This window comes from Penicillium odoratum, assembly GCF_028828045.1.
Source record: "Penicillium odoratum strain IBT 22623 chromosome Unknown utg000005l_segment0_segment0, whole genome shotgun sequence".
Lineage (NCBI taxonomy): Eukaryota > Fungi > Ascomycota > Eurotiomycetes > Eurotiales > Aspergillaceae > Penicillium > Penicillium odoratum.
This window is the reverse complement of record NW_026643147.1, coordinates 1665324-1692958: the sequence shown is the minus strand read 5'-3', so window position 1 is coordinate 1692958 and position 27635 is coordinate 1665324. Positions and strand designations below refer to the sequence as shown.

Below are 27635 nucleotides of genomic sequence, written 5' to 3'. Positions count from 1 at the left end.
CTCTCTGTTATAGTATATTGACTTTTGACTTGCCCTGCAGCGGTGAGGTGCTCAGACCCGCCTCCAATGGCTATATGATTGGCAGATATAAACCCCCACGGTAAATCAAATGACCTACCCGTTGCCCCGTTGCTGCCCCATCATCGGTTCCATTTCGGAGCATGAAACCAGTTTGATAAAGGTTATGCACGAGCCCACTAATCCAGATCGAGAATTCTCCACCGGTACGAATGCCGCGAGCAGGACGATTGTACTTCTGCCTGCCCGAAGGGATGTTTGATTCCGGTCGATCGGTACTTTTGTCCCTCGATCCAAGATTTGTCACTCATATGACGAATGCAAGGTCACTGTTGCTTCACGATACCTGTCTTGATTCGGCAAAAGTCCGTGAAAAATCCGACGAGTCTGGTGATGGGTATTGATCGTCGAGTGCTCATTTGGTTCGAACGTTGACGTGGCACCGACGGTATGCTAGGTAGGAGAGCTGTGCCCCGGGGAATTGAGGTCTGCTTCCTGAAGCTGATCTCCATTCAATACGTGTCTACGGTATATAGATTTTGGGCTCCTTTTTACAGCCACCTTTCGGCTATTCTGTTCCACGCTCGGATGTTCTCTATTGTTGTTCTCTCACCGCATCCACCTTCGTCTTGGCTGCCTTCTTTTCTGTCATTTTCTCTCCCTTGACACGTCCTCGGGACCTGTCGGGGTATCTCTAGATAGATTTGTTTTAGGAAGAGTTGTCATAGGTGACAAAAGTACTATCCCGCAGGTATCTTTGTCCCTGGGACATCCGTTTCATCCGCTCCAATGAAAGACTTCCCTGACATTGAAGTGGCACTTGCTCCGGGCCCTTAACTTGTTTTGGTGTTGACCGCCTGTAGTGCCGGGCGGTTTGGCCCGCAACTCTTTTGTCCAAGGATTCTGTGATTTCTCGATGGGGCTTGTTTTGGTGGGTCGAGCGGGTGATAGATGGCACATTAATGTATAATCTATAGTACGGAGTATAACTCCTATATCGAAATCTGGGGGCTCACACTCGAGCCCAAAAAAATTTCCTCTTTTTCTTTGCTCTTTCTTTTTCTTTCTTTTCAAAGTGACAGCCTGCACCTTCCTACGTGGTCGACGCGGGATAGAGGATCGTCTACGTAGAAAAAAGAAAAGAAAAGAAAAGTAATCATGGACCGGTCAGTGCAGAAACGCCCCCAAAAACAAGATTCCAATAGTAACGAAGCTCCTTTCCCGAAACTTTATTAATCCTGCCACTGACGAGTGTTGTGTTGAGGGTCCGACGCGAGTGTCAGACAGCCACCCTGCATAGGGAACTGGCGATAACCGGAGTAAAGTGGTGCGGTAGTGTCATGACCCAGTAGACAGGTAAAGATCGGCTGTCAAAGCAGACACGGAGTACGCGCATGAAGCACATACAAACGGCATTTAGAATGGTCATCTGATAGCCTGGGTAGCCTTCAGTAGCGGTGATGAAAAGATGGAATAACGCGGGTCCGTGTCCTATAGAGCCAACAGGACACCCATGTCCTACACTCGGACATCATGAGGTCAGTGTACGTGTCGGAAGGTATTTGGGTAGATGCGGTCAAGGATAACAACGGTGACCATGCGTGTCACCACGTGGGGGTTGAGTCAGGACCTGAAGTACAGTGAAATATAATATAATAAATAAATAAAACAAAAAAGCATACCAAATCATACCAAACTAGAGATGCAACGAAGCGCAAGCTACGCAGTGTCTTATCAGCGGTGAATCTTCATTTCCAATAGGCGTAATCCGCTTTGTTCTTAGAGACAATGTATGATTGGCGGGTCAGCAGAACAAACCGATCGGGTGGACCGAGCGTCGATCTCAAATCAACCCAATCCGCTTCCCCGGGTACAAAGCTGCACCTAGTAGCATCATGCATTTTATTGTATTTGAATTCGTTTTAGGGGTAACCGAATACTATCCTTAGAGCCCGAAGCCGAACATCTCCATACCCACTACGGGGCTTAGATTGTTGGCCCCCCTTTCCTTAGGCTCCAGATATCAGATCGGCTGGCGCGGATGTGTTGAGAAAGCTCCCGATTGGTACGGGGGTGGGCGCAGTTCTCAAGGAAGACATCCTATAGGCGCCCTGTCAGAGTTGGTGGGCTTCGTGGGTAGCGGGTTAGCCGGCCCTAACATGAACTGAGCCGGAAGAAGTCATTGGTCAAGTTATGGAGAAATCTTAGCTTTCCAATAAAAGTCCGTGCTCTGACATCACGATCCATCTTCTATGTAGGTATAGGTTCCAGGGTTGTTGTAACTTAGAGGCCAAAATGAGCAAAATGTAGGTGGGGGAACACAGCTTAGGCACCATTGGTTTTTACTTTTGATTATTCTGATTTTTCTCATTTTCTCTGATTTTCTCTGATTTTCTCTGATTTTCTCAAGTTTTTTTTTTCTCTTTTTTCTTTTTCCAATCCATATGAATATTGATTGTCAAGCTGACAGGCGTTTAGGAGAAATTGAGATCTCAGCTTGGACCCCTCCCGCTTACTAGACAGCTCTCCCTTTCTTGACTTTTTTGTTGTCTCTTGTAACCAATCACTGTTGTCTGTGTCCAATGAAATGCATCAACCGGAATTTACCCGGGGTTTCCTTGAGGTTAAGCGGACCGTTCTACCGGTTATACCGTGGACGAATCCAGGGGCGAGAAGAGAGTCGGTGAAGGTTTTCCAACACAACAGCAGAACGAGTTTCCCCCTTCCCAAGGTGGACTAGTTACCTATTTCCACCTAATCTGACCTTGCACGTAGTTGTGTACCTAAAGCGGCTGTGAAAATTAAAATTAAAATGGAAAATCAATAAAAATTAAGAAATTCCCAAAAAAAAATCAAAAATAAATAATCCAAGTGGCTTTACCCTTGGAACCTCTCATGAAGCAAACATTTGGAACATTAAATTAATTATTTTTAATTTTAATTTTCTGACTCTTTCCACATTCAGCAGGATTTAAATTGTGACTGGATTCCACCTAAGATATATATAAGGGGCCTTGGGACCTCTTTGATTTTCAACTCAACAACATCGAATCACGCAACCTCAAGTGCTCGCTCTTCCAACCCTTACCTTGTTAATTCTCTGTGAATATTATTTCGCACATACACTCCACACTTATACCTACATCTTTCCACCGCCATGGATCCCAAATCTCAACAGACTAAGCCTGAACTCATGAAGGATGGCAAGCCGGACCTCGAGGCCTACCAAAGATATTGGGCTCAGCTTTTGGAAAACATGGATAACGCTCTTGCAGCTGAGAGGCTTCGAAGTACGATCTTGATTCAAAAAACTCATGACATACGATCTGTCACATGCAGGGAGAACAATAATCTAACATTCTACTAGTAATGGAGGAAGACAAACGTCTGGAAGAGCTTGAACAAGAACAAGAAAAATCCAAGAAACGATGACTTCCATTACTCTCGAATATCACGGTCGCTATGCAATATACAGGGAGTTCGGGGCTTCCAGGGTCGATACATTCTTTCCGTCTTTTATTTATACCATTTTTCTTTTCATGAGTTGCATATGAGCGAAGCGATCTGGGGTGCCACATATCAGCGCCACATTCATTTGGAGTTGGGATGCGGATTGGGGAACAAGATACCTATATGGACTCGCATTCGAGGTCCACGGATTTTCATACTTCTTATGTTTCATCTCAATGATTTGCGTCATTTTTGTTGAATGAGGACCTCTAGAGGGAATCTCGAGGCGAAGCTTGCATACTTGAAGGCACATCCCTGGTCGATCGTTGCGCACTAGCCAGACTTGAATCGATGCTTTTCCTAACTATACATGCGTGACCATAACCGACCAAGATTTGACGAGCGGCACTGGCTGTGCAGCAGTGAATCGACATTCCATCCACATTTCTTCTCCAACCCGCCCCCGTTGCCTCGTTCTGCTGGCTCCCTGCAGTGAAAATTGAAGTTGGCCAACAGCACATGCATATACGTTCGATAGCACTCGCAGCAATTGGGCACAATGATCGTCCATTATTTGCGCTCTCATTCGCGAACCCAATTGTCGGAGCCCTGCACATCTTTCAGCTACACTGGTTTGAACAATGCCACATTGTCATTGCTTCAAGCGGTGTGCAAGGCTTTCACCCAGCTGAAACCAGGCAAGCAGCTAGCGCCTAGTGTACGCTGCAAGCCGAATCCTTTCGGTATTTAGAACAGAAAGAAAAACAAGAAAAGAGATTGAAAGCCACTCAAATTACGGAGTAGTTCGTGTCGTATTCCATGCCGATCGGCCCCTCCCTGCAGACCATTTCCATTTGACAGCATTCCGTACCGTTTGTCGATCAGTCAAATCAAGTGGATCGTCCCCTGCTTCCCCTTTTGACTCCCAGGATGTGGCCCAGTTGCCGCTCATTCTAGGATCTGTCAAACTTGTTCTCCTGTCTTGGACGTCTACATCGATTTTCATGCAAGGAGGTGGGGAAAATACGGGACGCGTATAGCGCGGCTATGTATGGCGTCGGTCAATGACGCTTGTGTCCGAATTAGGGAGGGTCTGGAATTTGTTTCCAGAGTCTTCCAGTTCTTGAACTTTAAATTTTTATGACAGGTTTCGATTTTGACGATTTCGATTTCTCAGGGGGATAGATCGTTGATAAAGTTGGGAGGATCCACGAATACCCGATCTATCCAATTACCGTTTAGGGTTAAGCTCCTGCGGCCCTTCGGCATCACATCACTCCCCACTCTGTAATTATTCCATCTAACTTCACCTCCCCCGCCACCAAGAATTTTTTACCATGTCATCTGCCGATCCTGATCAGAGCCTTTCCCCTGCCGAGCTGGCCGAGCGCGATCGCCAAGAAAAGGAGCGCCAAGCTCTTGAGGCTGCTGAGCAGGCTCAGCTTCCTTACCAATGGACCCAGACCATCCGTGATCTCGACGTCACGGCGCCAATTCCTGCCAACATTAAGGGCCGGGATATGGAAGTGGTTTTGACCAAGTCAAAGATCCGTGTTGCCATTAAAGGCCAAGACCCTATTATTGAGGTGCGTATCCAGCTTGCCCCGCCCCCGCTACTTATCAACCACCTCCCCGCGTAGGATTGTTTGCTAACATATATCTGTTCTTTTCATTCATGTAGGGTGACTTCCCCCATAACATCCTCGTCGACGAATCATCCTGGACCCTTGAAACAACATCTAAGCCCCCCGGCAAGGAAGTCAGCATCCACCTTGACAAGGTAAACAAGGTGGAGTGGTGGCCCCATGTCGTCAAGGGTGCACCCAAGATTGATGTCACCAAGATCACACCCGAGAACTCCAGTCTGAGTGACCTCGATGGTGAGACTCGCGCCATGGTTGAAAAGATGATGTATGATCAGCGCCAGAAGGAGGCGGGTGGCCTGACCAGTGACGAGCAGAAGAAGAAGGAGCTTTTGGAGAAATTCAAGGCCGATCATCCGGGTAAGCTATACTTCTACGACTGTTGGACTTGGCTAATACTTGCGCAGAGATGGATTTCTCTAATGCTCAGATCAGTTGAGTATTTTAGTATATATGAATGTCTTCCATGTATGAATCATGAGTTATGCATCAAGCATGAATATTGCAATGAGTATGTCTCTTCAGACCAAAATGATTTACCTGTATTTCTGTATAAACACGGGATACCTATCTAGGCCTAGCGGCCAGCGCACAGTGGAAATTCAAATCTATTCAGCTCCTTCAACCAATAAACTATTTCAAACCAAGTATCCAAGACTCCTTTTACGCCTTTCAAGGCTGAATCGCACACAAACATGTGACTGTGTAACCATGCGGCATGTCTACGTATGCCTCCGCCACACCGCATCTCAACTCCTGCCCAATTCAGCCCCAACATCCGGATGCCCAGGAACAAGATCCGGAGTTCTAGAACAATCAGCTCAACGATTTGAAACAAGGTTATAGCCAAGTCCTTGCATCGAATGTGATCCGTCCATCCGATCCGAGACCCGCACGGGAGCCTAACCTGGCAGAGGCGCAGGGGACCAGGAACTCTCCCGACTTCCGAATTGCATATGTTGATTAATAGGATCGCCGAGTGGATCGGAGGATTCGGCTCTTCTTCTGAGACTGCATGGGGAATATCGGGGCGGGTCAGTGATCTGCAAGGACAGTACATAGGCTCCCGTCTAGAACGGTTCGATCGGATCCGAGTCGGTGACGGTTCATTTATTGGCACGGAATATGCAGGTGTGAGAGCCTCGAACAGGGAATGGAACAGGCCTGGGTGGCGCAGCTGGCATTTATGAGGCTGGGGCAGGATATTTATCGTTGACTGAGTGCTACTAGTTTACAGCCATATGCCGGTGTAAGCACAATATGTACTCCGTTACTTGTCGATAGAGGCCACGGGTGGCTTGATAAGTGCCCATCTAGTGGTGTGTTCTTCGCCTGGAGAGGAGGGCCCAAGGGCTTTGGTGGCTAGGTCTAGAGGATGCATCTCGTTGGTAGTACAATACCAATATCGAGGTGTTATGGAGGTTATTTGGATACGACTACGAGACAATCTCCATTTTTGGGGGTAAACTCCCCTGGATACCGAACACTATGAGGTAGGCTAGCCTCAAATACTCAAATACCTATCACCAGTAGGAGGGCTCCTATTTTCAGACCGTTGGTACATCTGGAGTTTCCAGCATTAACGTAAGGAGTGAGAGTGAGTGCGAGCCCAGTGGATCTGGGTGTGCAAAACCTTGCATATAGGATCTTTAGAACTCATGGTTAGATTCGGTCGATATTGTGTCAACATTTGAAGGTCATTCAGTTCGATTGCAGTGGATGTTGTTTATTAGATAGTGGGTGGTGTGTATATACCCAGAAATATTTCAAAGTGTTAACAAGGGTGCCCAATGCCGCCATGTCTATCATAATTATTAGGTATTCCATTCCATATTCCGTTCATAAACAAAGTAGATGTGCTGGTCGTGATGTCGTGTGCAATAATTTATCAGAATAAATGATGACATGAGCCAGTATAGTAAGGCCATGATACATGAGTCCAGCTCGAGTATCATGGGTGGCTCGATGTCAATGTCGGTCTTGGTGACAGGTATGCCAGATAAATGCAAAGGATTACGCAGTGAATTGCGCTGGTGTGAATGTCCAGAATTCTCTTCAACGGCTTTCCCAAGAGACCCTCCGATGACGACGAATAGAGATATCATCCGCCTCAGATGAAGGCGCCGTCGTCCGGCCACCATGCACCCGTGCCATGGGCGGAGGGTTTATGGTCACAGCCACAGCCGACGAGATAGACATGGATCTCGATCTCGAAAGCATAGCCGAGTGACGTGGCGAGTAAGGTGGCGGGGGAGTTTCCCGGGTCGCAGTCGAGGTGTTACCATAGCTGCTGGGATACGAGAGAGTAGAAGAGCTGTCAGAACTCACATCCTCATCGTAAAGGTTGCGATTCTTCTCGTCTGCGGGGTAGATGTTGGAGTCCGAGGAAATCGGAGGATCTCGCATATTCCCCTCCAGCGTTTTCTCGTGGATGCTCATCGGGCGGGGTGTGTATTGTGGAAGTGGGACCACGCTGGCATAGCCTCCATCCGAGTCAGCCGGGGGTCTGTCCCCATCCTGTTCGCTGGCACCTGCGGCGCGGATGAAGTCCCCCTCACCAGAGAGGGTGAAGTGACCAGTCTGTATGCCGTGGGTGTGTCTCTGGTGATGTCTGGCACTTTGCATCTCGGGTTGAGATGAGTGCGGGGAAGCATGGTCACGAGCGAAGCAGCCGCAAAGACCGGAGAGGAATGACATGGCCGGGTGATTTTGTTGCTTTAGGGGCACACAAGAAGTGTTTTAAAAATAAATGTTGAGTAGATGGATTTGGAGAGAGATGAATGTAATAGAATAAAGAGTAGAGGATCTATGGCATGTCACTTTGCACGGGCACGGTAAAGATCGGAACACTTGAGCCTCAATGGAGCGGTAAGATAAGGCCGATAGTGAGGGGATCCCACACTCAAGTTTATCAGACTCCTGAAAAGGAGCGAAGCGAACAATGAGATGTCCCAGATGAAGTGAAATGATCACGGTGGCATGTTGAGCAGAAGGGAAAGAGAACGACGAAGGAGCCAGCCTCGTGAGGCTGCCGCAGGCATCCAAGTTTCTGGCCTTGCTGATTGGTCAACGATGTCAGCATTCCTGCCTGAGGCATGCAAGAGTCATCAACTCCGAGCTAACCAGATGTAGATATAAGACTACCAATTCAATTGATCATATGCATCAACTAGATACTACTATATGGTATGATAGGGGATATCAATAGATTAACGCTATAAGTAGAAATCTGATTTAGGAGATGGAAGCCATGAAAAGTTAGTAGTAGGGTATAGAAGAGAAGTAATTTTTCCGAATTCGTCGTGGGATTTATGTTTGAAATAACCGTTTATCTCCAAATTGAAACGGTAAATTGCTCTGGAGATATTTAGGATTGAACCGACGGTCCGACGCTGTCTTTAGTTGGAACGCGTTAACGTCATCTCGGATGATTGGGAGATTACTCAGGGCCAACATTAGTAGGATCATCAGCGGTGCTTTTACCACTAGGATAAGAGATCAAGGGATATCTTTCGACCATATTTTGTGTTTCTCTATATTGATACTTGCTTAACACCTTATGAGGCCATTTACACCCTCTATCTTTGGTTTTGTTATCCTGCCATGATGCTATTCATACTACTTTCCTCTTCACATGGGGGTCTAACCCCCCCCCCTTAAACAAGATAATTTTTATTCCCCTCTTTACCCTTGACACTCTATTCAAGTCTTTCTCCCACCAGGCTATACCTCAGTTTTAGTAAATCTCGACCTATAAATCCTTATCGATAACGATAAAGGCTGACATAATCAGGTACCCGCCGATCAAATCTAAATTTCTCTAATTTTCTTTTTTTTTTATTTCCCCGCGCCCAGCCCACTTCCATACAAATTTTCTTGTCTCCCCACTATCCTTTCATACAGACAAAAATCCAAAATGTCTACAGAAACCGATCTCCACAAGTTCATCGAGAATGTCCAACCACCAACAATTCCTCCCACCCGCTCCCACGACCCCTCCAACAACCAGAAACGCGCTGATCCATTCCAATTCGGCTCGCGATACCTAGAAGATGGCGACAACGTCTTCGAATTTAATGCCTGGGACCACGTCGAGCCAGATGACGAGTTCAAAGCCTTCGCTGAAGTCCAATACGAGAAGCAACGCGCTGCGCCCGTCTCCGACTTCGACCAAAATCGTTTCAACAATGACCCCGCCAAGTGGTGGAATCTGTTCTACAAGAATAACACCGATAACTTCTTCAAGGATCGCAAGTGGTTGCGTCAGGAGTTCCCTGTCTTGGCGGAGGTGACGAAGAAGGATGCGGGTCCCCAGGTTGTGTTGGAGGTTGGTGCTGGTGCGGGCAATACTGCGTTTCCCTTGATTCGGAACAACGAGAACGAGCAGCTGAAGGTGCATGCTTGTGACTTCTCCAAGTACGCTGTGCAGGTCATGCGTGATAGTGATCAATATGATCCGAAATTCATGGTTGCTGATGTTTGGGACGCGGCTGCCGTGCCCGATGAGAATGGTGACTCTTTGCCGCCTGGTCTGACCGAGGGCTCTGTGGACGTCATTATTCTGATCTTCATCTTCTCTGCATTGAACCCGAACCAGTGGGACCTTGCGTTGCGCAACATCTACCGTCTCTTGAAGCCTGGTGGCCAGGTGCTTTTCCGTGACTATGGACGTGGAGATCTGGCGCAGGTGCGCTTCAAGAAAGGTCGCTACATGCAGGAGAACTTCTACGTTCGTGGTGATGGTACCCGGGTTTACTTCTTCGACCACGATGAGCTGGTTCAGATGTGGGGTCGCTGGACACCGGAGAAGGGCCTGCAGGTTGATTTGGAGAATCCTGTTCCGGAGTCTCAGCTTGCGGAGGCTGATACCGCATTCCAGGTCAAACATTTGGGAGCTGATCGTCGTCTAATCGTGAACCGTTCCACCAAGCTGAAGATGTACCGCTGCTGGATGCAGGGTCATTTCGTCAAGCGCGGTGATGCCCTTGCGAATGCCGAGACTGCTGAAAATGCCGAGTGATTGCTTGGTGGCGCCTAGTTACACCATCTTGAATGATGCTGGCAGGGGATGGACACGTACCAACAACGACGTCGATGCCTTAAAGGCCTTCGACAGCTAGCTACATAAATGCTGGGTACTGGTGTCCTGCCTCGTAAGACCAACAGGCCACCCAACGTATTCAACTTGAGCAAGTTGCAAATATTCCAGCATCGCATGGGAATCGAGAAGTGCTCGGGAAGAAGCACACGAGACACGGATTTCATGAGTTTGACGACAAAACATTGCATAGAGTTCGCATAATAGACATACATGACTTTCAAATTACAAGAATGGGCTTTCAATTTACATTTCCAATGGAAAGGAATATCATCTTTGTCATATGTGAAGCATCAAAACAAATGACTCAATTGCAAACACAATGCTGGTCTAGCAAAACAGCGAATGTCACCACCAGACAAAAGAACCCGAGATGTAAGCTATGCAACAATGTAATTACAAAATCTCCAAAAAATATATGGGATCCCACGATCACAGTGAAAGTTTGACCGTGGGGAAGCAGAAATTCAGAGCCTGTACTTTCGCGACGAAAATGAAACAATATTTGCAAGCAACTCCACCAATGCATACGAGAACCAACCGGTCAAGGCTCACGTAAAGAATGTCTATAAGATGTCGACTGCACCTTGTACAGACCGTCGGAAATATCCTCTAAGCGACATCGACGGTCCATTCGTTTATCCCCGGATTTTCGTTGTGTCATAGTCTATCATGGACATGGTTAAGCAAAGAGAAAATAAAAGTGGCAAACCGAATGTACGAGACATTTGGTTCACGAGACGAGATTGGGACATTCGCCCTGGGCACGCTGAAAGGCGTTCGCAAACAGGTCTTGCATGGCGTGGTAGTGGAAAAAAATTCCTCCCAGTACAGCCAAATGCCAGATGTTGTGGCTGCCGCCAACGTAGTCGAAGAAACCGGGCTTCCAGCGCTCGGGAACCTTAGAGGCGTAGACGCAGGCACCGACAAAGTAGACAGTTATGCTCTTTACGACTGGGGCGTAGAAGTAGAGACACCATTCAATACCACGGGTGTAGGATAGTTGCGCCAGAGGGGCGAATCCAGTGAGGGCAAGTGTGACGAAAAAGGCCACACGGGCCCAGGCCATGTCATGACGGTTGAAGGTCGGGTGCCAAGGAAGAATGACACCACCGATACCCAGGGAAAAGGTGAGAAGGATGTATGTCCATCGCGAAACTGGCTCGCAGTAGAAAGCAGTGTATTCGGTGGTCACGATGGAGGCCGCTACCAGCATGGAGATGCCTGTGTAGTCTACACAGGCAAAACGTTCCATCAGGGTTTGTGAGGCAATGCTGTTCATTGTGTGCCAGATGGTGCTGCAGACCAGACACTTGCATGCAGCAGCAAAGAAAGCCGCAGCAATCAGCACGTCTGATTTGCTGCTTAGGTGGAAATTGGTATGAAGCGGATAGAAGTAGAAAGCAATGGCGAGAACAATAACAAGACCAATGACGTGGGACCAGATATTGACCCATTCGTTGGAGAATGTGAAGACCGAATGCACACATTCGACCTTGGAGGTGGTGAAACGGTACCCTTTCAGGATATGCGGATTGACCCTCCAAGGGTCGGGTAGATCGGAGTAAGTGATCAAGCGCTTTTGCTCCGCCAGAGAGAGGGCGGCTTCAATATTCTCACGAAGGAGATCCCGGGCGCGACGAGCGCGCTCCATTCCTTCGTCAACCACTTCACGGGCGTGAACCAAACTAGAATCCACAGCTTTCCATCCATCATCCAGTGTACCGTAGATGCCTCGATCACGGACGGCATGAGCCCGCGCCTCCAGCTCCGACAAGAACGACTCCATCAACCGTACACCCGCTTGTGCTTTCTGTTCCAATGTTTCCTTGGTCGCCAGTGCCTCATGGTATCCATCCTCCAATGTTTCCACCAAGATCTTGGCCCGCCTCTTGCCACTGCCCATCAATTCACCGGATGCAACCGAGCATTGATCTCGCACGGCTTCCAATGTCGCATATCCGCGTTTGAGGCTGGCGTCGACCTGATCCATGTGAGATTTTCGGTATTGTTCGATCCAATGCATGCGGCGTTCGAGTTCTGCAAGAAAGAGTTCGACCTATGGAAGTTAGAGAGATCCGATTTCCTCTGAATAGAGCAATGCTCACCCTAATGAAGACCGTGTCCGCATCCTGATAATCACAAGAGAGTTTCCTTGGAGCATGATACGAGTGTCTCCGGTGTCGGTCACGCAGGAGTCCAGTACCTTCGCTGGGGGTTGAGATAGCGGACGAGACGGCTTCATCTCGTAAATTCTCCGGATATGATTCCACCGTCATAGAGGATGATGTGCAAGCCATTGCTATGATAAGCCAAGGGTGTCGTGTAGCGTCAATAATCCGAGGACCTCCAGGGTCAGATTGTATTCAGGTACGGAGTTGCCGACGGGAGTACCGGAGTAACCCGGGTGAGCGGATGAGATACAAGTGACTCGTTGGACCCGTTGAAATTTAAGGAGAGAAGAAACGGCGAGACCCCTATGTACACATCAAGGTGGGGGAAGGGATTTAAGTGAGGAACAAAAGTTCGGGAAAAAGTAAAGTCTTTCTCTACCCCAACCACACTCGGCCCAGCGTTCACATGGGTTGAGTTACCATCATCTGATTGATCGGTTTCAAGTTTCCACTTTTCTCTTTTCTCCACTTTCTGTCCGATCATTTTCCCCCAAAACTCTTGATTGAATAGATTTCCCTATCTTTGCCACTTGATACCTAAATCAGAAACCAAGTCATGGCTATCAGTGAAATCGTTACCGACCAGTCATTACTGCCCGTGCTCAGCACCAGCGCGGAGACTCTCGCCCAATGCCAACAACTCCTCAACCTACTGAATCCCGACTCTATCCCCGCCGGAACCTCCGTCCATGATTTATCGCTAGCGGCATCTAAACAACAAAAGGTTCTCTTTGCTCTTCTCGCCCAGCTACGTGGTCAGAACCGTGATGCGATCTTCCGTGTGCGCGACACCAAACAATCCACCGCCGAGGCCCGCCAGGAGATTGATCGACTGCATCTCCAACTGCAGAACCTATACTACGAGCAGAAGCACTTGAACGGCGAGATTTCAGCCTGTGAATCCTATGAGTAAGTGCTCTCGGCGCCTTGCATGATCCCTACCTGTCAAACTTCCCTTGCTAATCCCTGTGTTCGCGATAGCCACAAATACCTTTCACTGCCATTGATACCCGTCGAAGAATTCTTGGAGCTCTTCCCCGAACACCGCGACACGAATGAACATGAATTGATGATTGCGCGCATTAACCATGAGCATGCGGAGCGAGAGAAACTGGAGCAGGCTCGCCAGGAGCTGTTGAAACACAAGCAGGCCTTGATCGCGGAGAACAAGAAGCGCAAGGATGATCTGGCCAACCTCGATCAGGACCTCGAGAAGTTCATTGATGTATGTGTCTGCGCTCGTCATGTCTCGCTCTTATCGTTCTTACTAACTTCTGCAATGCAGGCTGCCAAACCTATCCAGAAAATCTTCGAAAAGGAATACTAGGGGGATGTGTGCTGCAAGGTCCATGGCTGATAGGCCTGACCGCTAGATTAGAACGGCGTTATTGTTTAAGATACCCTGTGGTTTACGTGAAATGCTATTTAGTCCAAATGTATGACAATCTACCATACATGATGCATCTGCTATTCGAAACAGAATATTGGAGAAATCATTTCATCTCCGATTATAATGACCGATCGCATAATTAAACTAATATGCACAATGTATAAAATAAAATAAACAGTAGAGAATATAAATTGATCCTGGTTGATCTTCATGTACTACATTTAGCGGCGCCACCTGGTCCCTTCTCCGCCTTTCAAGGTTTAGCTTTCCCCGAACAACAACACTCGTCCACTCTCTACTGCTTGGGTGTTGTGTTCAAGGCACAAAGCATGTCCTTAACATGACCGCTAAAAATGGAGACAGCGAGTCTCCCAAGGCTTCGGCCGTTTCGGTCCCTCAATCCAGCGCCCGTGTCCCACCCCCCGAGTCCCCGGAGGCCAGCCAAACGCGATTCCGAGTGATTGCTGCATTTTGGGCTGTGATCATCTTCCTCGGATTCCCAATATGGTGGAAGACAACCTCAATCTACCGCGCACATCTGCCAATTCAGGAGATGGTGGACTGGGATGATGGCAAGGTACAGTAACGCAGGGTGACCAGGAACGATGAGAAGGCTAACGATTGCGCATCTAGACATGTCGCCCTGTCTTTCCCTTGGAGATTCATGTTGCAGCACCTGCAATGCAACTTTCCGAGTCCCAGCACCTCCTTCGCACAACTCAGCATACCCTGGACGATCTCAATGAATTCGCCGCTCACCATTTGCGACTCAAGTTGGCCAACGACACCAGTGTGGTCACTGCCAATGGCGAAGAGACCGTTGGAATCGTTGATCAGGTCGAAGAGGGTGCAGACATTGCCTTGACTGTTCGTGTGCTCCCGCAGGACGATTTGGCTGCCCCTCGATCAGAACTTCATGCAGACACAACACAGCTAGATGTATTCTACCCACCGAACCAAGTCCCTCTCCCCTCGTCCTCCAACCCGCCCCTATCGGCTTTTATTGCACAGGAGCTTCAAGGGCTGTATAGTGAGGAGAAGGCCACTATTGCTCACATCCTCTCTGGTGGAGCAGCTGGCTTTGATTCGGAAAGCACCAGCCGGCGACTGCGTCGATCCATGAAATATGCCGACACCTACCACTTGTCATTTTCATTATTTACACCAGGCTCTGTGCCATCATCTTGGGATATTGAGGCTGCCGTCAAAGAGTACCTATCGCCTCTTCTACATGCGTTTGCTCCCATCAGCAATTTCACAATCGATACTCAGGTCCAGCTCTATGCAACTTTTTCACCCATGGCACCTCCACCCGTTTATGACGAGATTGAGGCCGCTTGGACACTGAAGAAGGAGGATCTGAGCGCATTTATCAATGCCGCTGAGTGGCCGCTCAATCCTAGCATTGGCAACGGTCCCACCCTCAACTTCATTCTCTATGTTCCAGCCCCGTCTCAATCCCCGCTCGTCGTGAAGGAGAACCGTGCTTCGAGCTGGATCGTTCCCCAATGGGGTGGTGTATTCCTTCTCAATCCACCACTATTAGCAGACAAGAGCGGACCTTCCAACCCAACGCATCTCACACAGGATTCTCTACGGCCGGCGTTCATGACCTTCTCTCACCAACTCCTGACTCTCTTGGGCACCCCAACTACTCCTTCCTCCCTGCCCCTTCGTCTTCAAACCCTCATCCGTGTCCGAGCAGCTACGCTCCTTCTCTCCGCTTCATCTACTATGGGCTCTCTTGCCCGTCTGACTGAATCGCTCCCCTCCATCCCAATCCCAGCGACTGTCGCTTCCTCAGTCTCAACCACACTGACCCATCTCTCTGCTACTTGCTCTTATCTTCGGGATGGCCGCTTTGCTGCTGCTCTTGCCAGCGCACGGGTGGCTGAGACCGAAGCAGAGCGTAGCTTCTTCGAGAAGAGTATGGTTGGCCAGGTCTATTTCCCGGATGAGCACAAAGTTGCAGTTTACCTACCTCTTCTGGGCCCAATCGGTGTACCTTTAGTTGTTGGATTATTGAAGGAGTTGAGGCGGATTGTAACGGGATGGAAAACAAGGAGGGCCTTGTCAAAGTAAAATATTATTTCTCTTGCATCCTAGACGCTATATGCATACATCATTGATATTCCATTGCATCTAAATGTTTTCATTGATTAATTTATTACCAAGTAGCTCAGGGGGTAGAAGGTTTGAGATCGAAACTGACATGTAAGCATTTTGCTAAATTAAACATCTTGAGCAGGTATCTAAACAAAGGAAAAGATCTAGATGATCATGATGTTGTACACCAACCAATGCTAACAGAAATACAACTTAAAGCCCGTCTTCCCAACAACCTCCAAACAAACTCATGTAAGCCTCCTCACCTCATGCACTTTAAATGACTGATTTTCTTTCGGCTCATTATTGAACCCAACAGCCTGCACCAAATCCGTAAACGTAGTCGACGGCCTCGCAATTCGACTAGGATATGGCTCAGGCCCTAGAAACCGCCTCGACTGCATGAACACGGCAGGTGGCGAATACACTTTTATACTTTCAGTACTAGGCTCACGCTGCCTAGGCGGCGTCACAGGGTTCGGCTGCACAGGAAGCTCCGACGTCGTAGGAAGCGGAGGAACATCCTTATCTTGACCAGGTGCAGCAGCCGAAAACAGACTGCGTACCCGAGAACTCGAGCGGTTCATCATAGAACGCATGGACCGTGAACTCATTGAAGAGCGCCTGTCTTCTGGGTTCCGGAGTAGGAAGTCTGTACGGAAGGATGCATCTTCTGAGGCTATGGGGCTTGAGATGCCCAGGACGGCACCGGAGGAGGATCGGCTAGACCAGTTGTGCGCTGAAGTTTTGGAGTCTTGGTTTATTTCTGCTAGGTGTTTCTTCTCGGCGCGGTGGCGGATGCAGTTTGAGATCAGGAGGGCGATTATTGCGCCGCAGAGCGCGCCTGGGAAAAAGCCTGCTACTACTGCTTTGCTGGGGAAAGAGGGGCAGCTGGTTATCGTTGAGTTGGAGGAGGAAGTTGAGTCTGCGTTTATGGAGGTGGCAGAGACGGATGAGGAGACTGGTGTGAAAGTTGCACCATAGGTGGAGAGATCGGTGGTTGAGGTTATTGAACTTGATGTTGTTGATGTTGCGGTGCTTGTACTTGTACTTGTGGTGGTGCTTGTGGTTGTGGAGTTTGTCATCGCACAGAGGTTGTCGTTTTGACAGGTGTATCCAAATGGGCAGCATTCGTCGCCACATTTTGGGAGACTGTCGCTAAGGAGCGTTGTTTTTACCGAGGCTTTAGGATAAGCAGTGGCGTTCTGCTCTTGGATATCGCAGGTTATAGGTGAGATGTACTCACAACTGCTGCCAGATGGGCAGCAGAGGGCTGTAGTGTCGTTATCAAGAACGAGGCAGGTTGAGGATGACGGACAGCAGAAGTCTGAGGGGACGTTTCCTCCACATGAATCATAGGAAGAAGGACATAATTCGCTTCTTGGGAGAATTCCAAACCCATCAAATGCATGTGTTGGTTTGATGGCTATCATGGTCAAGAGAAAGAGAAGAAATGACCCTTTGGCCATGATATTGGCAGTCGATCTCGCCATGATGGCAGTGAACTTGGGCTCGCAGTATTGCTGTTCTCCAAAAGGTTGACTGGTTCTTTCGGGGGGTTCTGTGAAAGAGGGTATACAGAGATCGACGCTGTTCCAATATTTGGTTCAAATGCAGACGAAGCAGGAATAGGTCAAGAGAAGAATACTAAATGAAGATGATTAAGACAAATGAATGGACAAAGATATTAACGATAGGCTAAAAATGAAAGAAAGTAGAAGTAGAAAATGAAAAGTAGAATCAGGCGGCTTTGGACAAAGGATAGGCATCGTCAGTGCCATTCATTTCTTAGGTTCCAATATCTATTCTGGGCACGCGCCGGGCACCCAAGCTAGGGCTCGCAGCGAGTTTCAGGTTCGACTGAATTATGGCAAATATCATCATAGAATAGGCGCTAAGCCTGATCCTTCCCCTGAAGAATGCATGATATCCACCATAGCTGGATAAAGGATGAACTTCGGCGCTTAAAGAAACAAAAGAGAGAAACAAGTAGTTTCATGAACTATGATTGGTTGGAGGATGGGGAGCTGATATAAGCCACGCTAGTCCTTATGGGGAAGTGCTTCGGGAGGGAAATTCTTCGAGATTTGGGAAAGCTCAATAGATCAAGTCAACTCTCGTTACTATCTCACATCATGTTTAGCCGACTTGCCCGGCCCGGCGCTCTGCGCGCGGCTACCTTCAAGGTACGATCGCCGTGTTTACAACTTTTCCCGCTCCCCGTGTCGCGTGGTCAACTAATCGTTTTACTCTCCAGACACCTACCTCCGCCCTCCCACGCTTCCAGACCCGTGGTCTCCACCGCATCCCTCAATTGCAGAATGAAAAATATTACAGGGAGAATGGTATCCCGGAATTCATGTCTCCGGAGAGTTTTGACTTCGCCTGGACCCAATACCAGACCCTCCTCGTGGACAAACTCAACCTGTTGACACAAGGTTAGTCCGGCTCACCCTGCGGACAATTGAATGGCCTGGCGCTTCTTTCAATGGATACTTGTCAAGGGAGACTTATCTGATTTCAATATCTGTACAGACACCGTTGACGCGGATTCTAAGCCTGGAGAGTTGCTGGTCAAGTACTCCAAGCGCCCGGAGATGGCCTCGGTCTTCAACTACGCCTCCATGGCTCACAACAACCACTTCTTCTTCAACTGCTTGGTCAGTAATATTTACAGATCCGGGGTAGCTTGACATCTAACATCCCACAGTCCCCCACAACCACCGAGATCCCCGAGAAGTTCGCCCGGGACATTGTTGATACCTGCTCTTCCGTCGAGTCCCTGAAGCTCGACTTCCTGGCCACCGCCAACGCCATGTTCGGCCCCGGTTTCGTCTGGCTCGCCAAGAACCTCGAGCGTGAGGGCATGATGCAGATCTTCTGCACCTACAACGCCGGCTCTCCCTACCCGGCCGCCCACTCCCGGCGGCAACCCGTCGACATGGCCACCCACACCCCCGAAACCCAGCTGGGCAACCAGTTCGCCGGTTCAATGGGCGCCCATGCCCAGAACCAGAAGAGCTTGGCCCCTGGTGCCATCGATGTCCAGCCCATTCTGTGCGTGAACACCTGGGAGCACGCCTGGATGATGGATTACGGTATCGCTGGCAAGGCGGAGTACCTCGAGCGCTGGTGGGATCGCATTAACTGGGAAGTTGTGTTCGATAACTACAACGCTATCAGCTCTATGCGATCAGGTTCCTCGCCGACCCAGACTCGGAGTCTGAGCATGTCTTGAGCGGATAAAATCCCTTTGGTGTTTGGATAATCTGTATTATATACTAACATGTTCTATTTCTTCTTTCCTAAACTTTCTTCAAATTTGTACAGCGGATCTCCATAGAAATTAAACTTGGCACTTATGATCCACCTCTTAGTTCCAGGTGTATATCTTCTATGTACTATATGGTACCTGAAATCGAAATGCATCTAGTATACAAAACATCAATCCGAGTCGTATATATCTAATGGCCCTCGGTGTACTTCTCCTTCATCCGCTTCTCAAACGCCTCAATCATAACCCCAGCCATCTGCCCCTCAACAGCACCCATAACAGTAGCATGCAACTGATTCCGGAACTCAAACCGCACCTCCAAGTCCACCTTAGTCTGCGGCGACCCACCCTTCACCTCCACAGGCGTCAATTCCCACCGCGTAGAGAGATACTCGAAGACCCCCTCATTAGCACCAGGGAAGAATCCACTAAGCCCAGATGAACTCCCGCTGCTACCCTCCGTCTTTCCAAACTTCGCACCACTGCGTGCCTCCACAGTCCCCTTCGCAGGATCACAATCCACACGCGAAGTGAAAGTCTCGCTAATTGGTCCGTATCCAATTGTCAAGAACGCCTGCGTTGGGTAGCCCGTTTGCGGGTCGCGCGCTGTAACAGTAGATGCAGAGAGGAAGGGCAGGAACTCAGAGTATGCTTCGACGGAGGAGATAACTTTGAAGAGGGGCGCAGACGAGTAGGGGAGTGTGCGGGAGGCCGTTAGTACGCGCTTGGGTGAGTTGTTGCCGTTATTGTTGCCGGTTGGTAGGAAGGAGGAGAGGGATGAGAGGTTGAAGAATCTTTTTTGGATTGATGTGCATGATGGTGTTAATTGGCGCGAGGGGAGGGAGCGTTCCCTTGTGTTTGTGATTCGGAGGGCTGTTCGCAGCGCGGAGTGAGGCCGTGCTAGGGTTGTAAATGTGCGACTTGAAGGTCGCAGGGCCCGGATGTGTTGCATTAGAGGTGGAGTGCAGATAGGCTTTATTATGAGGGGAGGTGTATGTTGTCCACTGTTGCTGTCTAAGTTGAAGCTTGTCAAGTTGCGCGGAATGAAAAAAGTTCCTCGATTCCGCGGACCGGGATCTGCAGCCGAGGCCAAGCATTGTATAGTTACAAGCTCCCAGTCAGTATCAAAGGATATTATGGGTTGCACATTGGTTGTCATTTGTTGTCTAATCGTCCAAAATCCTACACAGTTTAATTGTTAGGTTTAAACTGATTTTCTAACCCGATTATCCACGATGTTTTGGGTGCCACGAAGATCGGTGCAATAATTTCACCTCACAAAGATTCTATTGAATATCTGGAGGTAACGTGAAATCCACGCCATTTGAATCAAGAAGTTGCCCCGTAGACCACAGATTTTCTTGGTTTGCTGTGTCAAACCCGTACATCTGACCGTCATACATGCGCTAAGAAAAAAGTTAGCCTGTACCACAACGTACTGCTGAAGATTCAACATACCCAGTCCAATGGAACAGGAGCACTAAACATATCTTCAATCACACCGAGAGAAGAATATGATTGGGTTCCGGATGTATCAATATACATAGCAGCCTGCATGTCCCCAGGAGAAACCGTCGGGTACTGCTGGTCCATCGTGGATATCGATTGAACCGCATTTTGATCTATTCAACAAGTCAGTACTGAGGTACGAAGCCCAAAGGGCAATGTAGATACATACTTTCTATTGCGCTCATATGTTCCTCCACCTTTGATGTCAGGCTTTCAAGGCTGCGGCCTCTGACTCGACTAAGCATAATGCCCAGCGCAACAAATGCCCGCTGGGTATCCGTAGATCGTCGCGGAGTCTGCTTGAAGATCGCATATGTATTCTCCAAGAGTAGCAAAATTTCCTTGTGTTCCTGGGTCTGCATTCGGGCAGAATCCCCACTATCATTATCATGCGACAGTATGAGACAGAGAACCATAGCGGAGGCATTGAAATCAGTGGTTTGTAAAGAGTTGAGTAAGAATCGCTCCGAATATAGTTGGCCACCAGGCAGTGACTCGCCCCAGATATCCGCATGATGCCGCAGTGTCGCACTTGCAGCATCGATACAAATCTTTCGTGAATTGGCGTACTTGCCATGCGTCTCAGTGATATACCGGCGGTGCAAAACGATACGTGATTTTTGGTAGATCAAATCCAGACTGTACCGGCACAATATGAGGTCTGTTTGATCGCCTATGGACTCGGACATAGGTCGGGCGCGGAAAAATGAAGGCATTTGCTCGTGGGCTACCTCTAGACGACGATCCATCGCCATAATTTCATCATAGGACACTGCCTCTCGCGTGTAGGCGGAATCACAAATCTGCCCAAATACTGCCATGAGACGTGATTTCGCCCTTGTGTATGAGCAGGCCGTTCTCTCTTCATCTGGTCGACCGGGTGGTAACTTGGTGCAGTTTTCGTCAAAGTCGGTGTCCAATAAATTAGACGGGATCTCAGAGTCAGAATAGGAAGGCTGTATAGTTCGCGGGAGACCATTCTGGAAAGAGACTAGAATGTCGAGCTGACATATCAAAGCCCACAAACGCCGGCGCATTTCACCCTCGAATGCGGAGAGGTTAGGGTAGTACCTCGGGTCACGGTGGTACCCCATGCGTAGCGCAAGCCGAATGGTGATGCCAAGGAGGTAAGATACCCCGATTTGAGTATCTTGACTGCGAAGAAACTCGGAAAGTGTGTAGAGAAAGACTGCTTCAGGTTTGTATTTACCAGGAACCAAGTAGTTCGCCTGAACGAGACACTGTGCAGCTCTTCTCCGAAAAAGATCCCACATGGTCATCGGACATTCGCCGTTGATCATGGGAAGGGGTTCCTCACTGCGATGATGCAGGGAGATAGAGAGGGCCATGATTGCATATAGCAATGCAATCCAGGTAAATGAGACATCATGGGGGTTGTTCCAGAATTGCTCATATTCCTTGCGAAATGTCGGTACATGGATTACAACTATTTCCACGTGAGTAAGTATTGATAGGCTTTCAAGCATCTTTAGCTTACCTATTGACGGTTCAAATGTTTTCAAGAAGCGAGATACTAGTCGATCGGCAACCGATCGTACTGGAATGTCGATGAGCATTTCTTGCTTGGTCACTTTTTTTGCCATACCAAGCAGAAGAACTGGCGTAGAGTCATGAAATGGATCCTCCTCAATCGCAGACTCATTAGAATTATTTTCCTGCTCATCCAAATATTCTTTCACTCCATTGATCTGAAGTCAAGTCAGCCCTTTCCCAAGTCAAAGACAGCCACGCGACAAACCTCTTCTAGAATAGCACGCCAGTTTGCACTATCGATATAACTAGTGCCCTCATCATTGACAACCAAAGTGCCAGGCGAGGACTTGGTGTCCCGGTCACTAGCCGAAGCAGGTGTTTCGTAGGCCGGGACATCTTCCGGTAGTCCAGTATTGAAATTAGTAAACTGATCGCCAGGCTTCTGCTTTTGAGCTAGCGACATGACCAGGTTCTCCAAATGCTGTAGTCGATCCTGCACAAGTGTTGGGCTGGCATGTTCATTCTGGACCTTGGCTCGAGGCCCGCGACCGACGTAAGTACATGATGCCGCCTCGCCGCGCTTCCTACAGTTAGTGCACGGGTAAGTACGGCAGCATTTCAATCTGTAATTTGATCAGCATCTGTACCAGCCCGATTTGTGCATATGGAACCATACTTTCGAAATCGGCATGCCGTGCATGAAAGCTGGACCCTTGTTCGCTTCTTCGTCCCGGTCTCCGCAGCAAGCGGGTCCGCGTTGTTTGCAGGCTCGGTCATTGAGAATTACGGGCCTTAGGACCGTATTCGGAGAAATAAAAATATATTAGCCTTGGAGATGGTGACAGGCCCAAAGCCGATAGGCAGGGTCCTAGGTCCACGGGTGTCCACTTTGTGTGAAGCTCCAGATGTCGGAGGGGTAAGCAAAATGAGATCCCGCAAGTCTCGCTCTCGGTCTCCGCTTTTATCTCCGTTGAATCTTTTACATTTAATATATGGTATTGGTGCCTACAGTCACATGTGCAGATTAGATTCTAAGTTTATTTTGATCATACGCAGGATTTGACAAGTCTCTATGATACGACTTTTGGAGAAAGACCAATGCCATCTGAAAATACAATGAAGTAAGAACAGTTCATGTTAGATACTATAGTTAGAGTACTATGGCTCCCCCATCAACAACAATATCAGAGCCATTTATATACGAGCCAGCACTACTGGCAAGTAGAACAATTGTCCCTGTCAACTCTGACGGACTTCCCATCCTACCACTGGGATTACGCTCAGCCCAAATCCGCCGATGTTCTGCAATCCCATCACCTTCATTCAGGATTGTGTCCATATACCCTGGGCTAATAGTATTAGTGCGAATGCCATATCTAGCCCATTCAGCAGCAAGACAACTTTTCAGCATCAGAAGTGCCGATTTGCTGACATTATAAGCAACCTGAGGCTGAGGGAAGTTGACACGATGCGCGGAAATTGATGCCACAAATGTAATCGAGCCACCCGTTCCTTGTTTCACCATATGACGAGCTGCTGCTTGGGCGCAAATAAATGAGCCAGTGGTGTTGATGTCGATGATTCTTCGCCATTGCGAGATGGGCATATCAAGACTCGGCACACAACCCACCACACCAACGAAGCAAACTAATGTATCGATGGATCCGAGCTGTTTGACGGTTTCCTGCATCGCAAGACGAATCGCTCCTTCGTTGGTGACATCAACTTTCTGAGTGCTGATCTTGGCATTCGGGAATTTGGACTTCATTTCTGTGATTTCTCTCTGTGAATTGGCTGGGTTGACGTCGAGGATCATGAGGCCCTCGAGGCCATGTTCAAGGAGAGCATCGCATGCCCGGATTCCCAATGTGCCGGCTCCTCCGGTGACAACTGCGTTTCCCCGCACATGAAATCGCTTCTGAGCCCCGACGGCAGGGTCGCTCTCAACTGGGACATTGGGAGCTGGTGTCATCGATGAAGGACTGCCATCGCTGAACACCATCGAGGGAACAGCGCGGGAGGTGAGAGCTTCACGCTCGGTGATTTCGTTTGAGACCATGATGCGCAAAAACGAGGGGTTGTTGATGTATCAAGGCACGTCAGAGGGCGGGGAAGTCTGAGATGGGAAGAGCCGAAACGTTGATGTCAGAGAAGACTATAGGATGTCAAAGTCTATTTTTTGGAACATGAAACGACCACGCAGGGCTTAACGCTGCCTTTTATGAACTTCTTGGTCTGTTTGCTTTTGATACACATCAAATATACATCGGCGTCATGCCGACCCCGTTTACAGTACTCCGCTTTCGTCGGTCCACTGAAGCCCGACGATTCACAAATCGAGGGACGTGCCGAAGTCTAGCTATTAATCGCCTTCACATATCAGTCACCAGAGATAAATTTCCAGATTAATAATTTTAAAGTCAATATTGCCAGCTCAAGACGAAAATGACATCATTCAAGAGAAAAAGGGCACACGCCGCACTGCTTTCATCGAACTCATCCGACCGGCATCTAAGCTACTGGTTAAAATTAGCTGCTTCTTAATGTGCAGAAAGAAACACCATTGACTAAAGTCCTCTGGCGCCTACCCAGTCCGTTCAAGTCTGCAAATAATTACCGACTTGAACACAAATAGTGCCCATGCATCCTTTAAGAGACTAGCACTTCACCTTCAGAGAGGAGCTAAATCTCAAATCACGAGAAGAAGCTCCAACGGTGAAGTTGTATTTCCCCAGGAGCCACAGCCCACTCCTGAGCGACAACATCCCAGTGCGACAAGTCTCGGCGTCTTAGGTCAAAGCTGACACTCGACGACTCTCCGGCCTTGAGGAAAACCCTTTCAAACCCACGCAGCAAACGTACAGGTTGGTCGGCAGCATCCGGGTAAGAAACATACAGTTGCGGAACCTCATGACCAGCCAGGTCTCCTGAGTTGGTGATGTTCGCAGTCACACGGACAACGTCCTCCCAGAGGTCGGCACGGCATCCGACGGACAGATTGCCAACGGCGTGAGTCTGGTTCAACTGCTGCAACTGCTCGACGTGGATATCGGAGTAGTCGATTGTGGTGTAGGGCAAGCCATAACCAAATTCATAACGGGGAGTGATATTATACTTGTCGAAGTGACGGTAGTCGAAGTAATTACCTTCGGTGAAATTGCACTCCGCCGTGTAACAGATCTTGACGGGGTACTGGCTGTCTTTCTCGGCGATGGTGTGGATGAGACGTCCAGACGGGTTAACATCGCCGTATAAAACGTCTGTGATGCTGTAGCCGGAGTTTTGGCCAAGGAGGCCACCATACACGACTACTGTGACAATTTCGTTGTCGATCCACGATTCAAGGATCCGCACGCCCACCGTGTTCACAATTGCCTCCGGTGATCAAATCAACCTTCTCCTTATTCGAAAGACCCGCGACCAGATTCTTGGAGCTTTCATACGCAGCTTCCCATTTCTTACCAAGCGTGACTGTTAAGATCAGACAATTTAGAACAAATTTTCGTTATGTGAACAACTTACCCTTTCCATCATTCAACAGTCCAATCTCAGCGGATACGGAAGGAATAGATAGTGCCAAGGCGCAAAAGAAGGGAATTCCAGTGTACCGCATGCTTAATGAAAGGCCCGAGGATGATTCTGGGCTTTCACGGTAGAGCTCGACATTGTGATGCTTAGATAGTATATCTTCAGTCGACCTCGACACGAGACCGGGGAGGAAATCAAGGTCGGCATCCCGATTACTCGTCGTCACCAAGCCGGAATTAAGATACAATCACGCGGCTCGGGGGGGAAGGGAATCAAGAACCACGGCAGTTATTGGAATAGCGGGACATTGCTGGATGTGCAAGATAACCTTTATATGCATGATCGACATTTTACACTCCACCCGATTACGCAGTAACGTAGTTCCTGCAGATTCCCCCTTTTATGCATTCTAGTGTCAGGTTTTATGCCACACAAGCTTGGAACCCGAGCTTAAGCCGACATGAGGGCGTTAGTAAGCGATATATACTAGCGATCACGTCACTTGAATGTTCAATGAGGCGCCAATGCGGATTCCGCCGCATCAACTCCGCCGTGTCAACTCCGCCGTATTAACTCCGCTTTTCCTTTATCAGTCTAAATGTGAATGAGATGGGTTTCTAATTGTATAGAAAACTGAGATCTGCAGAGAATTTTCCCAATTACTAACTCATTAACTCGATTTATGGCAAAACATAGCCTCCATCAATAAGCACATCGCTTCCTGTCATATAGGTAGAGGCATCACTAGCAAGATACAGGTATAAGCCCTTGATTTCCTTGGTATGGCCCTGGCGCCCAACAGCAGACATTCGGTATGCCTCATTAATAGCGAATCCACTCGCACCCATCTTAGTATCGAAAAAGCCTGGTGAAACAATATTCACTCGAGCGAACTCGCGCCACTCCCGGGCAAGAGACTTTCCAAAGTGAGTAACATAGGCCTTAGTCGCATTGTAAACAGGCTGGTCGGTTGGCACGTTGACGATGTGTCCGCTCATGCTTGAGGTGATGATAAGGTTGCCGAAGCCCTGCTTTTTGAACACTTCACCGACGTACTTTGCGCAGTAGACAATGCCATCGACTAAAAGCGTGAATTAGCAAATTATTCAGAATGATCAGCGGGGTTTTCTTACCATTCACAGACATCTGTTTGCGATATTCGTCAAGGGTCTGTTCAAGGATAGGCTTTGAAATAGCCATTCCTATCTGGGTCAGTGACTGGTTTCTCTATTGAATGTAATTCAAACAAACCTGCGTTGGCAATGAAAACATCCACTTTGCCAAAGTCCTGCACTACCTTGGCAATGTTTCCTTGAACTTCAGTCGAGACAGAGACTATTCCAAATCAGAATACAACTTCTTTCCTGGATACAAACGAACTGACCATCAACCTTGTAGGCAGCCGTTCTCACATTGTGTAAAGCTCCCAGATCTTTCGATTTTTGAATTGCAATGTCATTTCTATGAAGTGTCAGTTTGCATCATTGGATCGCGTTCACACATCAATCACTCACGAGTTATACCAGAATGCGACATGGCCACCGGCTTCAGCAATGGCCTCAGCTACGGCATATCCAATCCCATCCGCTGCGCCAGTGACAACAACCACTTTTCCGTTCATGCGGAGTTGCTCGAGGACATTGGAAGGTGTGTTAGGGAATTGGCGGGGGAATCCCTCGCGGACAACTCCGCAATCATCAAAGTTCATGGACATTTTTGCGAACTTTGTGTGAAATTATGACCTGGTAGGCCTTCGTTGGAAAGCGTTGGTCGTTTAACAGTTGGGCATGTATTTTCCTTATGTTGGACAACATGACCCCACCGCTACGTCGTCATCGGTGTGCTCTCGTCCGATGCCATCGGAGTTGAGCCGGGAACCCCAGTTTTTGTGCGGTTAATTACCCTGCGGGGTCGTTAGCCCCCATCCTTTTTAACCGATTATTATTAGTTG

The 27635-nt window shown here is 48.5% G+C and overlaps 14 protein-coding genes across 14 annotated transcripts; 6 read left to right on the top strand and 8 right to left on the bottom strand.

Annotated features, from left to right (window-relative positions):
- Positions 1-3175: 3175 nt before the first annotated feature.
- N7520_006189 (uncharacterized protein) lies at positions 3176-3450 on the top strand (the record flags this gene model as incomplete). Its single annotated transcript, XM_057140123.1, has 2 exons — positions 3176-3308; positions 3386-3450. 2 exons carry the CDS (start codon positions 3176-3178, stop codon positions 3448-3450), a joined length of 198 nt encoding a protein of 65 aa, XP_056994129.1.
- Positions 3451-4805: 1355 nt separating this feature from the next.
- N7520_006188 (NudC domain-containing protein) lies at positions 4806-5550 on the top strand (the record flags this gene model as incomplete). Its single annotated transcript, XM_057140122.1, has 3 exons — positions 4806-5054; positions 5150-5471; positions 5519-5550. The coding sequence occupies 3 exons, from the start codon at positions 4806-4808 to the stop codon at positions 5548-5550; spliced, it is 603 nt and encodes a 200-aa protein (XP_056994128.1).
- A 1616-nt stretch (positions 5551-7166) lies between these two features.
- Positions 7167-7808, bottom strand: N7520_006187 (uncharacterized protein; the record flags this gene model as incomplete). The annotated part of the gene is made up of 1 exon (XM_057140121.1): positions 7167-7808. The coding sequence occupies one exon, from the start codon at positions 7806-7808 to the stop codon at positions 7167-7169; it is 642 nt and encodes a 213-aa protein (XP_056994127.1).
- Positions 7809-9027: 1219 nt separating this feature from the next.
- N7520_006186 (tRNA(Thr) (cytosine(32)-N(3))-methyltransferase) lies at positions 9028-10131 on the top strand (the record flags this gene model as incomplete). Its single annotated transcript, XM_057140120.1, has 1 exon — positions 9028-10131. One exon carries the CDS (start codon positions 9028-9030, stop codon positions 10129-10131), a length of 1104 nt encoding a protein of 367 aa, XP_056994126.1.
- An 811-nt stretch (positions 10132-10942) lies between these two features.
- Positions 10943-12509, bottom strand: N7520_006185 (hemolysin III family protein; the record flags this gene model as incomplete). The annotated part of the gene is made up of 2 exons (XM_057140119.1): positions 10943-12268; positions 12318-12509. 2 exons carry the CDS (start codon positions 12507-12509, stop codon positions 10943-10945), a joined length of 1518 nt encoding a protein of 505 aa, XP_056994125.1.
- Positions 12510-12939: 430 nt separating this feature from the next.
- Positions 12940-13710, top strand: N7520_006184 (uncharacterized protein; the record flags this gene model as incomplete). The annotated part of the gene is made up of 3 exons (XM_057140118.1): positions 12940-13292; positions 13365-13608; positions 13669-13710. 3 exons carry the CDS (start codon positions 12940-12942, stop codon positions 13708-13710), a joined length of 639 nt encoding a protein of 212 aa, XP_056994124.1.
- A 403-nt stretch (positions 13711-14113) lies between these two features.
- On the top strand, positions 14114-15855 carry PIG-S (GPI-anchored transamidase GPI17; the record flags this gene model as incomplete). The annotated part of the gene is made up of 2 exons (XM_057140117.1): positions 14114-14350; positions 14407-15855. 2 exons carry the CDS (start codon positions 14114-14116, stop codon positions 15853-15855), a joined length of 1686 nt encoding a protein of 561 aa, XP_056994123.1.
- A 272-nt stretch (positions 15856-16127) lies between these two features.
- On the bottom strand, positions 16128-17372 carry N7520_006182 (uncharacterized protein; the record flags this gene model as incomplete). The annotated part of the gene is made up of 1 exon (XM_057140116.1): positions 16128-17372. The coding sequence occupies one exon, from the start codon at positions 17370-17372 to the stop codon at positions 16128-16130; it is 1245 nt and encodes a 414-aa protein (XP_056994122.1).
- A 642-nt stretch (positions 17373-18014) lies between these two features.
- sod4 (mitochondrial 37S ribosomal protein mS42) lies at positions 18015-19117 on the top strand (the record flags this gene model as incomplete). Its single annotated transcript, XM_057140115.1, has 4 exons — positions 18015-18065; positions 18137-18317; positions 18415-18539; positions 18590-19117. 4 exons carry the CDS (start codon positions 18015-18017, stop codon positions 19115-19117), a joined length of 885 nt encoding a protein of 294 aa, XP_056994121.1.
- A 226-nt stretch (positions 19118-19343) lies between these two features.
- Positions 19344-20105, bottom strand: N7520_006180 (ubiquinone-binding COQ10-like protein; the record flags this gene model as incomplete). The annotated part of the gene is made up of 1 exon (XM_057140114.1): positions 19344-20105. The coding sequence occupies one exon, from the start codon at positions 20103-20105 to the stop codon at positions 19344-19346; it is 762 nt and encodes a 253-aa protein (XP_056994120.1).
- A 334-nt stretch (positions 20106-20439) lies between these two features.
- N7520_006179 (putative C6 transcription factor) lies at positions 20440-22933 on the bottom strand (the record flags this gene model as incomplete). Its single annotated transcript, XM_057140113.1, has 6 exons — positions 20440-20559; positions 20612-20775; positions 20832-22109; positions 22161-22371; positions 22422-22779; positions 22833-22933. 6 exons carry the CDS (start codon positions 22931-22933, stop codon positions 20440-20442), a joined length of 2232 nt encoding a protein of 743 aa, XP_056994119.1.
- Positions 22934-23306: 373 nt separating this feature from the next.
- Positions 23307-24215, bottom strand: N7520_006178 (oxidoreductase; the record flags this gene model as incomplete). Its single annotated transcript, XM_057140112.1, has 1 exon — positions 23307-24215. The coding sequence occupies one exon, from the start codon at positions 24213-24215 to the stop codon at positions 23307-23309; it is 909 nt and encodes a 302-aa protein (XP_056994118.1).
- A 635-nt stretch (positions 24216-24850) lies between these two features.
- On the bottom strand, positions 24851-25769 carry N7520_006177 (beta-glucosidase D; the record flags this gene model as incomplete). Its single annotated transcript, XM_057140111.1, has 3 exons — positions 24851-25467; positions 25517-25627; positions 25679-25769. 3 exons carry the CDS (start codon positions 25767-25769, stop codon positions 24851-24853), a joined length of 819 nt encoding a protein of 272 aa, XP_056994117.1.
- A 595-nt stretch (positions 25770-26364) lies between these two features.
- N7520_006176 (uncharacterized protein) lies at positions 26365-27398 on the bottom strand (the record flags this gene model as incomplete). Its single annotated transcript, XM_057140110.1, has 5 exons — positions 26365-26765; positions 26818-26886; positions 26936-27019; positions 27069-27145; positions 27199-27398. The coding sequence occupies 5 exons, from the start codon at positions 27396-27398 to the stop codon at positions 26365-26367; spliced, it is 831 nt and encodes a 276-aa protein (XP_056994116.1).
- Between the last annotated feature and the right edge of the window lie 237 nt (positions 27399-27635).